Below are 14,679 nucleotides of genomic sequence, written 5' to 3' on the forward strand. Positions count from 1 at the left end.
GGGGGAGGCCTCCATCACCCTGCTGGTGCTCACATGGGTGCCACACGGGCAGAGACGATGCTGGCAATCCCGAGAGGGGACGCGTCCCCTGAACACCTTCTTGTACCTGTCACTCCCTTCCGAGCTGAAGTGCCAGGCCTGCGGTGTGTCAGATGGCCGGAGTCCCGGTCAAATCCCGAACCTCATTTTCTGGGCTCTGGGAGAATGAATCCGGTCTTCCTGCTGGGGAGGTAGGGCTCTTCCCGTACGAAAAGGATGCTTCAAGAGATGCTGGGCAGTGATGAACTTGACAAACGCCCTCTGTGGTCGGCACCTCTTAAAACCATATGTGTTGTGTTTCATTCAATTTGAATTAAACGATGAGGATTAACTGACTCAGCAACTATGATTTTATTTTACTGTGTATTTTTTTTTAAATTTATTTTTGAAATTATAGTCGACACACAGGGTTGCAACCATGAATTTAAATAGGGTCTACTCTGGGGCGCCTGGGTGGCTCAGTCAGTTAAGTGTCCGACTTTGGCTCAGGCCATGATCTCATGGTTCGTGAGTTCGAGCCCCGCGTCGGGCTCTGTGCTGATGGCTCAGAGCCTGGAGCCTGCTTCAGATTCTGTGTCTCCCTCTCTGCCCCTTCCCCACTTGTACTCTCTCTCTCTCTCTCTTAAAAATAAATAAAGTTAAGAAAAATAGGATCTACTCTTAACAAAATTGTGATGTCAACATTGTCAGCCTCTCGTTTAGCCTCTTGTCATAGTTTTCTTCAACCCCAGACTCTTTCTTCTTACCTGTTTTTCGGTTTCATCTGAGAAACTTACTCTAACCTAATCATCTTGTCTTTTTCAGGGGGATCGTGCCTGGGTGGACAAAAGAAGGGGACACTTTCGGCTTCCAATCCGCTTACATATTTGGCTGTTAATTCTTTGAGCCCAGCACCAAGTATATTCTTATTCTTATTCAATACAAGTGTATTGTATTGAAACGTACTTGTATTGTAATGTTCTTGTGTTCAAATGTTCTAAGAGATAATGTTTTGGGGGAAAGCCGGGATATTATGTGACTTAGTTACCTCATGTATATTGCAAGCTTTTTTCGTATCGTTTCCTATGGTATAAAGTCACTTAAATTTTTTTTAGTTTTTTATTTTAAAGTTTATTTATTTATTTTCTAGTAACCTCTTCATCAACATGGGGTTTGAACTCATGACCTTGAGATCAAGACTCACATGCTCTTCTGACTGAGCCAGCTAGGTGCCCCAAAGTCATTTAATTTTAGAGTTGAAAGGAATCGTACAGATTGTTAAACTCTTATTTTATATATGAAATAATTAAGGCCGGGGAGATGTAAAGATTTGTTCAAAGCCGATCATTTGGTTTTGAAGTTGAGAGGAGAATCCACAGCTCCTGATTCTAGCATATTCTACCAAACTATAAGACTCATGCACCAAATATCAGAGATCCTAGATTTTCATGGACATGACAGAGGAATGTGTTGTAGGAGAAAATAGGGAAAAATACGAAAATAACTTTTCTCTTCTGTCAGTTATTGATGGAGTGACCACACCTGCTATTTTGTCTGGGACACTTTGGGTTTATCCTTGATGACTGGAATAATTATTAAGAGGAACCCCTTTCACCCTCAAAAGTGTGTGGGAACATAAATTGCAGGTTAGCTCACTTAATGAAAAATTACATTGTTCTTCAATGATTCCATCTTCTCAGCAAATGTATTGGAGTAAAAGGGTCAGCCTATGCTATAAATACAATGATTAATCAGAGTAAAACCAAGGCCATAACGGTTTTCAAATTCCAAGTCACAACCATTGGTGGGCCATGAAATGAATTTGGGGTTATAGTCAACACTTATTTATTTAAAACATTTTTTTTTAATTTTTTTTTTTTTTCGAGAGGGAGCGAGAGAGAGTGAGGGAGGGGTAGAGAGGGAGAGGGAGACACAGACTCCAAAGCAGCTCCAGGCTCTGAGCTGTCAGCACAGAGCCCGGTGTGGGGCTCAAACCCACAAACTGCTAGATCATGACCTGAGCTGAAGTCAGATGCTTAACCCAGGTGCCCCGGAGTTCTAATGAAAATTTAAAAGAGGAAATCAAAGAAAAGTTAAATTAGAATGCATGTATATAGTAAAAGTAAGCATTATTTTAAGAAACTTGTTTCTGTCATGCATACATACATATATACACAGCAGTGCACTTGGTCTCAATGTAACACCTACTTCTTGTTGTAGGCTGCAGTGAAAAACAAAAACAAAAAACAAAAACAAAAAAAGGGTGGGAAGGCCGTGGCATAAAGAAATCCAGAGCTTTAACAACTCTAAAAAAGAAGATGCAAGGCCATGACCGTTTATACCACTTTGCAGGAAGCTGCTAGATGAATTGGCTGTCTCGATAAGGTAGCTAAAATTCACAGTCTTTGAGACACGGTAAGGAATAAATATTAAAGCTCTCACTACAGTGATAGAGTCAGGGGAAGCAATAATCACTTTAAAGGGTATATATATATTTTTTTAACGTTTATTTTTGAGACAGAGAGAGACAGAGCATGAACGGGGGAGGGGCAGAGAGAGAGAGAGACACAGAATCAGAAACAGGCTCCAGGCTCCGAGCCATCAGCCCAGAGCCCGACGCGGGGCTCGAACTCACGGACCGCGAGATCGTGACCTGAGCCGAAGTCGGATGCTTAACCGACTGAGCCACCCAGGCGCCCCTAAAGGGTATATTTTTTAGTTGTCTTCATATTTCCAGGTATTATTATGAAGCAGATCGCACAACGCACACTTGACACTTACACACCCCTTGTGTAAGGATGTTACAAGGTTTCTAAGAGACTTAAGGATAACCGATTCATTAAAATGCTGTCGGAGAAAAAGTCCGGAGAAGTGTATTTTTAGTATGGAAGAGATTTTGACATATCAAGTAAGAAAAAGAGGTGACAACACAGTATCTGCATATGATCTCATTTTGTAAAACATTGCGTCTGTACCCACGTGTAATGTGTTTCAGGTTTTGCCAACCTTGGTACTATTGACATTTGGGACCAGATAATTATTTGCTACAAGGGGCTGTCCTATACACCATAGGATATTTAGCAGGATCCTTGACCTCTGATGGCGGTAGCTGCCTCCATCCATCCGATTGTGACAACCAAAAACGCCTCCAGACATTGCCAGATCACCTGGGCTGAGAACCACTGACATAGATACAATTGACCCAGGAATTGTCTTTTCAGTGGATGGACTTTTTAGGAAAACATTTCTGTCTTTTGTATTTTCATAATAAGAAACCCCATAAAACTGTTTTTACATTGAAAAAAAAAAGCATTGGCTTCACAGCAGTTTTTATAATTTTGATGATTGAGATTCTTAAGCTGGAAGATGTTTCCAGAAAATTGAGAAGTCTCAGTTATAAAGCTGCAGAAGCCAAGAGACTACGATTTCTTTTATTTTGTTTCCATTCATTCATTTAAAAATGTCTCCTTATTAGCACTGTGTAAGTTTACATATGATAAAGAGAGAGCCTTTAGAAATATAATCATTGGGGTGCCTGGGTGGCTCAGTCGGTTAAGTGTCGAACTTCAGCTCAGGTCATGATCTCATGGCTTGTGAGTTCGAGCCCCGTGTCGGGCTCTGTGCTGACAGCTCAGAGCCTGGAGTCAGCTTCGGATTCTGTCTCCCTCTCTCTCTGCCCTTCTCCTGCTCACACAAAAATAAACAAACATAAAAAAAATAGAAATATAATCATTAAGTGCTATTTTCCCTGTGTCTCAACGGAAAATTGGAGTTATGGGGGAGAATTAAATGTCATTAAATATGTTTCATAAATGCAACAGTTTGCAAAACAAATCAGATTCACTGGCATTCAAAACCTCCCGGGGTCGGTAAACTTTCTCATGGACTACCTTCTAAAATGTTTGGAAGAAATTGTCCTAAGAACCCGCATTTAAAGGCGCAAATATATGTACAAAGATGCTCTCCATGACATTGACTAGTGACAAAATTAGAACAATTGATATGTCATTAAAAATAGATTACCCCACATCCATACTTTGGAAAATTTTGCTAGACATTAAAAGAACAAGGTAGATCTATATACAGGACATGAAAAATGTTCAGTATGTAGCAGTGAAGGCCAGAAGCATATCGCAAAGAAACACACACAGTATAATCCTACTGCAGGCACATAGGTATGTGAAATATACAACCTACATGCTTATAAACATTCTAGAAATATATGTAACAAAATGTTGACAGTGCTCACCTCTGCAGCGTGAGGTAGGGGACATGGGATGGAAGGAAATGGCACTTTTAATTTTATATGTTTGCATCACTTTAATCTTTTATAACACACTTTTTCCCCCCTCCATCTTCTCCTTTTTTTAATCTTGGCAAAATAGTTCTGTAACAGCGGGGCATGTTCACAGTCGACCTCTTAGCCTTTAAGGGCGTGTCTCCCAACCTGGCCTTCCACCTGTATGAGGGGGGAGGGGTGTGAAGGTGGCTTCGTGCTCCCCATTGGTCTCTGGGAGGGGTGAGCTGTATTACTATCATGTTCTCCTGTTTACAGATATTTAACTGTGTGAACATTCACGATTGCGGATATTTAACATGTTGGCGTACAACCAGATGGCTCAGTAATGTTAGAACCACCACTGGCAACACATTACAGCACTTACTGCATTGTTAGTGTGTGTGTGTGTGTGTGTGTGTGTGTGTGTGTGTGCGTGTGCGTGTGTGTGTAATGTCTTGTTTTTGCTACTTTATGTTAAGCCCTTTGTATACAGGGGCTGTCTTAATCCATCCAGGCTTTGATAACAACATACCAGAGACTGGGGTAACTTGTAAACAACAGAAATTTATTGCTCATGGGTGAGGTATTAAAAAAAAGTGGGGGAAGAGTTAAAAAGGAGGATGGGGTAAACAAAAAAAAAAAAGAAATTTATTTCGCACAGTTCTGGAGGCTAGACGTCTGAGATCAGGGTGCCAGCTCGGTCGGATTTGGTGAGAGCCCCCTTCCAGGTCACAGACATCTCATTGTGTCCTCACATGGTGGGAGGGGCTGGGGACCTCTGGACCCTCTTTTCTAAGGCACTAATCCCATTCCTGAGGGCTCCACTCTTGTGACTTAAACTCTTCCCCAAGCCCCCACCTCCTAATACCATCATCTTTGCACGTTAGGATTTTAGGATTTCAACAGAGGAATAGGGGGGAGGGGACATAAAATCCAAATCATATTAGGAGCCATATCTTATATTTCCACTTCTTCCTCTCCAACTAGCAGGCCTAGTTATTATCAGTAGACCTGATCATCATATTGGTTAAGGCAGTCAGAAGCAGGTAACAGGGCACAGAACAAAGTGTTTCTGGTCTAACCACTCCTTTGCTAATACCAGATCTGATGAACAGAATTCAGGGAACACCTGAGGTGTTTGGGCTCCTCCCCTTCGTGCTGGAATGACTCAAAGCTGTGTGGGAACTGATTATTCTGTTCAGATTGTGTCATCTGAACCTCCCTGTGAATACCAGCCCTGGCTTTGCTTCTATTCTCTCAATAGTCCATTGAATCCACACAAAAAAATGCCATTGCCACTGCATGAGTAAGGACTTGAGCCGTATTGCTAGTCACTGGGGGAACTGTTGGACTATTTATCAAAAGGGTCTGCACATTTTCCAAGCCTAAACTTAGGAAGTGATTACACATACTTCCCAGTCTTTTCTCCGTTCCTTGTCCTATTTTTTTTTCCTATAAAAGGCAAAAATCTACTGATTACTTGATCCAGTTATCCTAAATTAATTTAGATTTCCTGGCGTTATGAGATCTTTAGACAATGGGATTTTCAATGATATTAATAAATACAATTTCAGAAGAGCTTATAAGGTTTAAATAATTAAAAGGAGCTTTCGTTTCTGTCTGGAAATGTCACTTCTAGCCCATGGCATGTCAGCAGTGGTAAATGTGCTGCAGAGAGAACACTGAGGTGTTTGCATGCTATGGTGTTATTTATTTATTTGTTCACTTTAAATTGTCCATATAATAGAACGAATATATATCAACCCACACAATACTTCCCAAGATGCTTGCCTTTACTGCTTAGGTTCCATTTTTTACTTGACAATATTTAGAAAATATTTATTGAGAGCCCACTAAGTCTCAGGCACTTTTCAGAATCTTTTCCCACAATACACTATATATTTTAAGTTTGGTTGGTTCTGTACATGGTTAAGTTGAGACATACTCCCATATGCTTTACGCATAGTAGTTCTCAGTAACTGTTGGAACAGAATGGACAATTATTTTTTGTAACATGATGATTACACAAAAAGCTTGTGTAAACTTATGAATTATGAATTCAAATGGCTCAGCTTTTCAAATATCCTTTTACCTGGCCCTAAACAATTTGATATCAGGAAGTTTCAACTCTTTTATATCATTTTAACAATTACACTAAAGCTGCTGACAATTGCAATTAATTTGCCAGAAAAGTCATTAAGATATATAGAATGTGTGACTCATAGTAGGCTTTTTAAAAACAGCTTTATTTAGAAGTAATTCACATGCCATAAAATTCACCCTTTTAAAATGCTCAATTCAGTGTTTCTTTGTTTTTTAATGTTTATTTATTTTTGAGGGAGAGAGTGAGACAGGGCACCAGGAGGGGAGGGGCAGAGAGAGGGAAACATAGAATCTGAAGCAGGCTCCAGGCTCCGAGCTATCAGCACAGAGCCCAATGTGGGGCTTGAACACACGAGCTGTGAGATCATGATCTGAGCAGAAGTCAGACTCTCAACCGCCTTAGCCACCCAGGTGCCCCTCAATTCAGTGTTTTTTTTAGTATATCCCCAGAGTTGTGCAGCCATCACCATAATCTAATTTGAAGTGTTTCTAACATTCCAAGAAGAAATCCATTCCCATTGGTAGTCCCTCCCTAGTCCTTGGCAACAATGAATCTATCTTCTATCTTTAGGGGGTTGCTTATTCTGGATATGTCATATAAATGGAATTATGTGACACATGTGACCTTTTACGTCCGGTTTCTTTCACTTAGAATGTTTTCAGGTTGTAGCATGTATCATTCTTCTTATGGCTAAATAATATTTCATTGTGGATATACCACATTTTGTTTATCTATTTATCAGTTGATGGATACTGGGTCCTTTGCACTTGTTGGGTATTACGAATAATGCTGCTATGACAAAGCTGATTTACAAGTTTTTGTACTTGTACTTTACAAGTTTTGGACTTTCGTTTCTTGGTTCTGTACTTAGGGGTCTAGGTGTCACCTTTTGAAGGAGCTGTCAGATTGTTTTACAAAGTGTCTGCACCATTTCAAAATCCCATAAGCAATGTACAAGGGCTCTGTTTTCTTCACCTTTTCTCCAACACTTGCCATTGTCTGATTTTTTTGGTATAGTTACCCTAATGGGTGAGAAGTAGATCTCGTGGGTTTGGATTTGCATTTCCCTGATGGCTAATGATTTTTTTCTTTTTATGTGCTTATTTGCTGTTTGAATATCTTTGGAGAAATATCTATTCAAATTACTTGGCTATTTAAAGAACTGGGTTGTCTTTCATCATTGAATGCTAAGACTTCTTCATATACTCTTTATATATTTTAAAGTCTCATCAGATACATGAACCGTAAATAGTCTCTCATTCTTCAGTTTCTATTTCCACTTTCTCGGGGGTGTCGTCTGAAGCACAAAGTTTTAGTTCTAATGAGGTCCAATTTGCCTATTTTTTCTTTTGTCATTTGTGCTTTTGGAATCACATCTAACAAATCATTGCCTGATCCATGGGGCTGAGATTTCCTAATTTCATTTAAGGAGTTAATAGTTTTACCTCTTGTATTTCAACCATTTTGAATTAACTTTTGTATATGTTGTGAGGTAAGGGTTCAACTTTATTGTTTTGTATTGCAGATATCCAGTTGTCCCGGAACCGTTTGTTGAAAAGACTATTCTTTCTCCCACTGGATTGTCTTGGCACCCTGGCAAAGTCAATTGACCAAAAACGTGGATTTGTTTCTGGACTCTATTCTGTTCCACTGATTTCTATGTTTATCTTTATGACAGCACCACACGGTCTTGACAGCTTGGCAGTAAGTTTTGAAATAGGGAAGCATGAGTGCTCCAACTTTGTTCTTTTTCAAGATTGTTTTTTATATTAGGTGTCTACAAAAATGATTATTTAGTGAATGAGTAAATGGATGAATGTTTGCATTTTTAAAAGTTTTATCTTGAGGGTGAGGAGGTTTTATTATCTTTAAAGGAACCGTAGCTAAGAGATAGTGATATTTAGATATACATACTTTCCGAAAACATGCCAGGATTGGTCCTATTTTATAAAGATGCCTTTGATGGCTAGGTTTCTGCTACCTGGGCTGCTCGACAGGATCTGTTTCTCAATTTTCTGTAATTGGCAGCATGCTGAGGGCATAGCTGGTACTCGATAAATATTCATTGATTAAATGCCTTGTCCTTTTTGTTTTGTTTTGTTTTGTTTTGTTTTAACCTATTGCTTGTCTTGTCGCTACCCGTTGGTTGATAGTTGGTAAAATGTCCTGTTTTTCCAGCCCTTTCAAAAATGGTAATTTTAGTTTAGAACCCTATTTTCCTCAACTCCTGCCAATGTTCTTCATAGCACCAAAATACGCTAGACGGATGAGTTTCCAGGATGGAAATATTAGGAATTCTTTTCCGATGGAGTATCCAGGAATTGGGTTTGCCCCTCTATTTCCTACCCTAATTGCTTTGCTATCACTTACAAGGAGTAGCCTCCCTAAGGCGGAAAATTCCCATTCCCAAGCCTGGCAATCATTTCTGCTTTGAGTTTCCTGAAGTGTCATTTCCTTCAGGAAGACTTCCCAGATTGAGATACAGAGTGGACACTGATTCCATAGTGAATACGCGGTCTGGCATAGCCCACCACATCCTCCCACCAATCCCACAAGATAAAAAGGAAAAAAAAAAAAAGCCTTCACGTATGTTAAAAATTTTGTATTTTCACATCTTTGTTTTTACCTGTCTGTTCCTAATTTGGTACATTGTTCCTGTGTTGCCCCCAAACCTGTTAAAACACATTCTTGCTTTAGGATTTAAATGGAAGTTTCCTTATCTCCCTCCAGGCTCCTGCTATGCTTAGCTCTGCTAGGCACATAAAGGGTACTTAGTAAATGTTGAGGGATTTTTTTTTTTTTTAAAAACTGTCTTGTCTCCTGTTTCAGAACACCAACTACTCGGGCTAAAGGTAGAGCTCAGTGTAAGTGCTTAATACACAGAGCCACGGACACGCCCACAAAAGCAGTGATGAAATCTAAGTAACCTCTCCCTTTTCTAGTTAGCCATGGGGGCTACAAGCTTTCAAACTAGCCCACCAGCAGTTTTTATTTCCTTCTGCCTGGATTTACCTAACCGGTTGGCATGACGCAAGCAAAGGGCCAACTGCTGGGATCCCGATGGTCCCCAAAGCCGCCCCTCGGCCGGCCCCGCCTACCGTGGCAAATTAAAAGCCCTGGCCAGTGCCAGGAGACCGGGATCCCAGTTCTGGTTCCTCCAAACTTTAAAACCTTGGGGACCCACATTCTCCGTTAATTAATTCATTCAGTAAATATTAGCCCCAACTGTGTGCCAGGTACATTGCTAGGTCACCGTAACAGCGAACGCGACAAAGTATTTTCATTCATGGAATTTACTTTCAACGGAAGGTTGAGGGAGGGCGGACGCGTACACCGTAGCCCACGGCTATTTCCCCATTTCTTTTTTTAAAAACCTTTTTTAAAGTTTATTTATTTTTGAGAGAGAGCGAGCGAGCAGGGGAGGGGCAGAGAGAGAGAGGGAGACAGAATTCCAAGCAGGCTTCCAGACTTCAGCACAGAGCCCCATGTGGGGCTTGAACCCATGAACCATGAGATCACGACCTGAGCCCAAACGAGGAGTTGGATGCTTAACCAACTGAGCCCACCCAAGCGCCCCTACTTCCCCCTTTCTTAAAACTACGGAAGAGCTTCCAGGTTCAATTTGAACGTTTAGGGCCTGTTACTTGCACGTGATCAAAGCTCAGCATGCAGCAAAAGCTGCCGCTCCTGTAAAGTCAGTCCGCGGTTGATCACAGGAGTATTCTAGCTCTGTTTTACAGAGAGGGTACAACTAACAGTTGAGCATAAGTCTTCACTATTCTACACGACCCCGGTATGCATCACGACTCTGACCCACGGTTAGTAGCCGCCTCTATTTGCCAAGGGCCCGAGGTAGTTAGGCATTTGGTATTTGGAAAGGCTGTTTGAAGGGCTTCCTTTCGCCCAAGTTATGCATGTATTTGCCAGTCGACAGGGGGTAGGGGGTGCAGAAAAGTTGCTTTCGGTTAAGCAGGGCAGCAAGGTCCTGGGGAGGACGCGAGGCGTCACGCTACGATAACATTTTAATCCAAAGAACTGAGTCAAAACGACGGCAGTGGTGCCAGGGCCCTGCAGAGGCCACGCAGGTTTTAAGGAGGCGCTCCGTCCTCCATTCCGAGCCTGAAACTTCCTCCGAAACGCACGCTGCGAAAGCATCACAGCTTCCCTGAGCGGCGCCCATCCCGCCACAATCCGCAGCCGCAGTGCAGGACGGCGCAGCACCGAAACCTGTGGCAGAGCAGGCGAGAGCTGTCACCGCCTCCTCGCCCGCGGTGGCCAGGAACGCCTAGCCCGCGCAGGCCACCCCGGCTCAGCGCTCTCCAGCCCGCGCCCTGCCCGCGCGCCCGCGCGCGCGCGCGCGCGCGCCCGCCCCCGTCTCCCGCCCCAACCAGCGCCGCGGCCACGCCCATGGCGTCCGCCGAACGGGGCGGGGCGCGGGCCGGGGGGCGGGGCGAGCCCGCGCAGTTGAATGGGGCGCCGCGACGAGCCGCGCATTCCAACGGGCCCACGTGACGCGGCCGCGCGGCCTGAGGTAAACAACCGCGGCCCCGCCTCCCGGCCCCTCCGCGGGCCCTGCACTGCTCCTCGCTGTCGGGACGCGCTCCAGCGGGGCGGGCGGCTTCCTCCGACAGTCCCCAGCGGCCGCCGCGGGCCGGAGCAGCGGCAGGCGGGCGCGGCGCCCCGGGTCTGCGGGCCGAGCGCGCCGGCCGGGGTCGAGCGCGCGTCCCCTCCCCGCCCCCACCGCGCGTTGTGGCGCAGCAGGAATTTGGCGGGGACCCGGGCGCTATTTGCGGCTCTTGACGCGCCGGCGGCCGGTGGCCCTTCGGTCATTTCTATTCTAGGGGCACTGGGTCATCGAGCCGGGCCGGCCCCCTCCCCCGGGCCCGGAGGGTGTGTCCCCCTCACAGGGGCTCGCCGCGCCTATAAGGGGCCCGAGCGGCGGGCAGGGACATGCAGCTCTACAGCAGCGTCTGCACCCACTACCCAGCCGGGGGACCGGGTCCCACGGCCGCAGCGCCCGCTCCTCCCGCCGCCGCCGCCGCCGCCGCCGCCGCCGCCCCCTTCAAGGTCTCGCTGCAGCCCCCGGGCCCCGCCAGCGGCGAGCCGGAGCCCGAGACCGGTGAGTGCCAGCCTGCCGCGGCCGCCGAGCCCCGAGAAGCCGCCGCCGCCGCCGCCCCCGCCGCCAAGATGCCCGCCTTCTCCTCCTGCTTCGAGATGGTGTCCGGGGCCGCCGCCCCCGCCGCGGCCGCCGCCGGCCCGCCCGGCGGGTCCTGCAAGCCGCCGCTGCCGCCGCACTACACGTCCACGGCGCAGATCACGGTGCGGGCCCTGGGCGCCGACCGGCTCCTGCTGCACGGGCCCGAGCCCGGCGCCGCGGCGCCCGCCGCCCAGCGCGGCCGCTGCCTCCTGCTGGCCCCGGCGCCCGCCGCCCCGGTCCCGCCGCGCCGGGGCTCCTCGGCCTGGCTGCTGGAGGAGCTGCTGAGGCCCGACTGCCCCGAGCCCGCGGGCCTGGACGCGGCCCGCGAGGGCCCCGACAGAAACTTCCGACTGAGCGAGCACCGCCAGGCCCTGGCCGCCGCCAAGCACCGAGGCCCCGCGCCGCCCCCGGGGAGCCCGGAGCCCAGCCCCGGCCCGTGGGGCGAGGAGCACCCGGCGGACAGGAGCCTCCGGGGCTGGGAGAGGGCGGGCGACCGCAGCGACCCTCCCGCCGCGGACGAGGCACGGCGGCCCGACCCGGAGGCCGAGGCGCCCCCGGCGCGGGGCGGCGAGGCCGCCCAGAGCGGCGGGGCCGAGGCGGTGATCGTCTCCAGGTCGGATCCCAGAGACGAGAAACTGGCCCTGTACCTGGCGGAGGTGGAGAGGCAGGACAAGTACCTGCGACAGAGGAATAAGTACCGTTTTCACATCATTCCCGACGGCAACTGCCTCTACCGGGCGGTCAGCAAGACGGTGTACGGGGACCAGAGCCTGCACCGAGAGCTGAGGGAACAGACGGTGCATTACATCGCCGATCACCTTGACCACTTTAGCCCCCTGATTGAGGGCGACGTGGGGGAGTTCATCATCGCTGCTGCTCAAGACGGGGCGTGGGCCGGGTACCCGGAGCTGCTGGCCATGGGGCAGATGCTGAATGTGAATATACATTTAACTACTGGAGGGAGGTTGGAGAGCCCCACGGTGTCTACCATGATTCACTATTTGGGCCCAGAGGATTCCCTAAGGCCTAGTATTTGGCTCAGTTGGCTCAGTAATGGACATTATGATGCGGTGTTCGATCACTCCTATCCTAACCCAGAGTATGACAGTTGGTGCAAACAGACTCAAGTGCAGAGAAAACGCGATGAGGAACTTGCCAAATCCATGGCCATATCCCTGTCCAAAATGTATATTGAACAAAATGCATGCTCTTGAAGTGGCTGAAAACCCACACCCTGGGAGAATTGCATACGTGATTTGTGTCGGGAGAATTATGAACTCTAATCAGGGTAATAGCACTTTTAAACTTCCTAGTAGATTTACTGTAGGTGTAATGCCTTAATCATTTTTTTGAATGTTTTCTCCTCAGAGCTGAAGGTTGCTGGGCACCTAAATGATGTTTCATGATGGCTTTCCGTGATCCTACTGTCCTACTGCTATTTATAATTTGCTGTATAAAGTTGGCACTACTTGATTTGCAAGCTAGTTTCTCACGGTGTAAGTTTGTTCATTCCTGGTCATCTGTTTTCTACACAAATGTATTTTTGCACAACATTTTTAAAAACTGGTGTACCTTCACCTATGACGTGTGTTCCATTTTGACAGCTTTCCAGCATAAATCCGGAGAAGTGCTTTACATGAAGTTTCTTACTTTGAACAGAGTTTTGTGATTTAGTAGTGATTTTATGTTGTTCACTTTGAATTTTACGATTCTTAGATAATTATTTCGAGTGGATATCAATGCATTCGTGTTACCAGACTGATTGGCCCATTCCATTTTGATGAAAACCACATTTGTTGTTTTGGAAATTATTATTTTTCTAGAAATGGTAAACCTTTTAAAGAGAAATACTTAAGGGAAGGTTGTGGGAGTTTTCTTTAAGGGATAGTACCAGCTTACTTGAATGAAAGTCTGATGTTTGCTGATGGTACAGTGACAACTCTTCTTGTACTTTGGTTGGCATTTAGAGTAGATTGGTGCTCTGAACCGTTTTTATTTATATTTGTCGTTTTGTTATAGAAGCATTTTAACTTTGTGACAAGATAAGCCTCCTGCTTTGTAGAGCTTCTCGGATTCAACTAAGAGATTTGAAAAACTAACAGCATAAATGCCTTGAATCAACCGTGGCGGTTGTTTCAGAGCAGGAGAATACCGTCTTAATATTTTTATTCCTTTTAAATTCTCTCAAAAGGCAAAATAGGATTGCCCTGTATTATGTACAAATAAAAATGTCTGTAAACAGATCTTGTATGGTTTGCTGGGTCAAACAATGTTCCCAACCTGAAATCTATCTTATTTCCACTTTAACTACTTTCAGTCCTATTTATTAAGTACTGCAGTTTGTACTTTTTTATTTTGTAACATTTTGTGATTTTTTTGTACAATGCTGTATTTGTACAATAGAGCGATTCTCAGCTGATGGAATGAATGAATAAAATGTGTAATTTTACTTTTGCAATGTCTTTTTGGCTAAGGCCGTTTTTGAATTTCAAAAGTGACACTCGTGGGAGCTTTTCTTAAACGTATATGGCTCTTTTCCGTAGGTAAAGCTGTCACAGAATTCTGAGGGAGGTTTCTTAAGTTCTCACGTGAACAGGGTAGGATAATCATTAGTCATTTCACAGGATAAGTCTTTGAGAAATATAATTTAAAGGTGGAGTAACTGAGGACATTGCTCTCATTATTTCTAATTATAATTCCTGTCGAACCATAGAGGATGGCTACCAAACAGGCAAGTGCAGGTATTGTGTTAGCCAGCACAGTGTCTTGAGTATCAGGGTTTTGCGTTTCACTTATTCTCAGCACAGATTCAAATGTTTCAAAGAGTAACCAAAGCAGTGCCCTAATTTTTATCCAGTCTGGCATCTGGAGACCACGGGAATCTATTAAGTTTAACACGTGTTAATCGGATTTAGTTTACAAGCACACCTGTGTGTATATATAATCGGGGTATATTGTTTATCGTAGAATAAAAACAGCTGCTTTGGATGTTTTACTTTACAGTTGATAATGGCATCTGTTTATGTGTCACGTGTCTAGGCACATTTGAGCTTGCGTTCATTGCTTAACCACATTTTTGGA

The 14,679-nt window shown here is 45.4% G+C and overlaps 1 protein-coding gene across 1 annotated transcript; it reads left to right on the plus strand.

Moving 5' to 3' along the window:
* The first annotated feature begins 11,236 nt into the window (after window positions 1-11,236).
* OTUD1 (OTU deubiquitinase 1) lies at window positions 11,237-14,047 on the plus strand. The gene has a single exon (XM_043561569.1). It carries the CDS (start codon window positions 11,352-11,354, stop codon window positions 12,810-12,812), a length of 1,461 nt encoding a protein of 486 aa, XP_043417504.1. The 5' UTR covers window positions 11,237-11,351; the 3' UTR covers window positions 12,813-14,047.
* The last annotated feature ends 632 nt before the right edge of the window (window positions 14,048-14,679 follow it).

Source organism: Prionailurus bengalensis, chromosome B4, assembly GCF_016509475.1.
Source record: "Prionailurus bengalensis isolate Pbe53 chromosome B4, Fcat_Pben_1.1_paternal_pri, whole genome shotgun sequence".
In the NCBI taxonomy this organism is placed as follows: domain Eukaryota; kingdom Metazoa; phylum Chordata; class Mammalia; order Carnivora; family Felidae; genus Prionailurus; species Prionailurus bengalensis.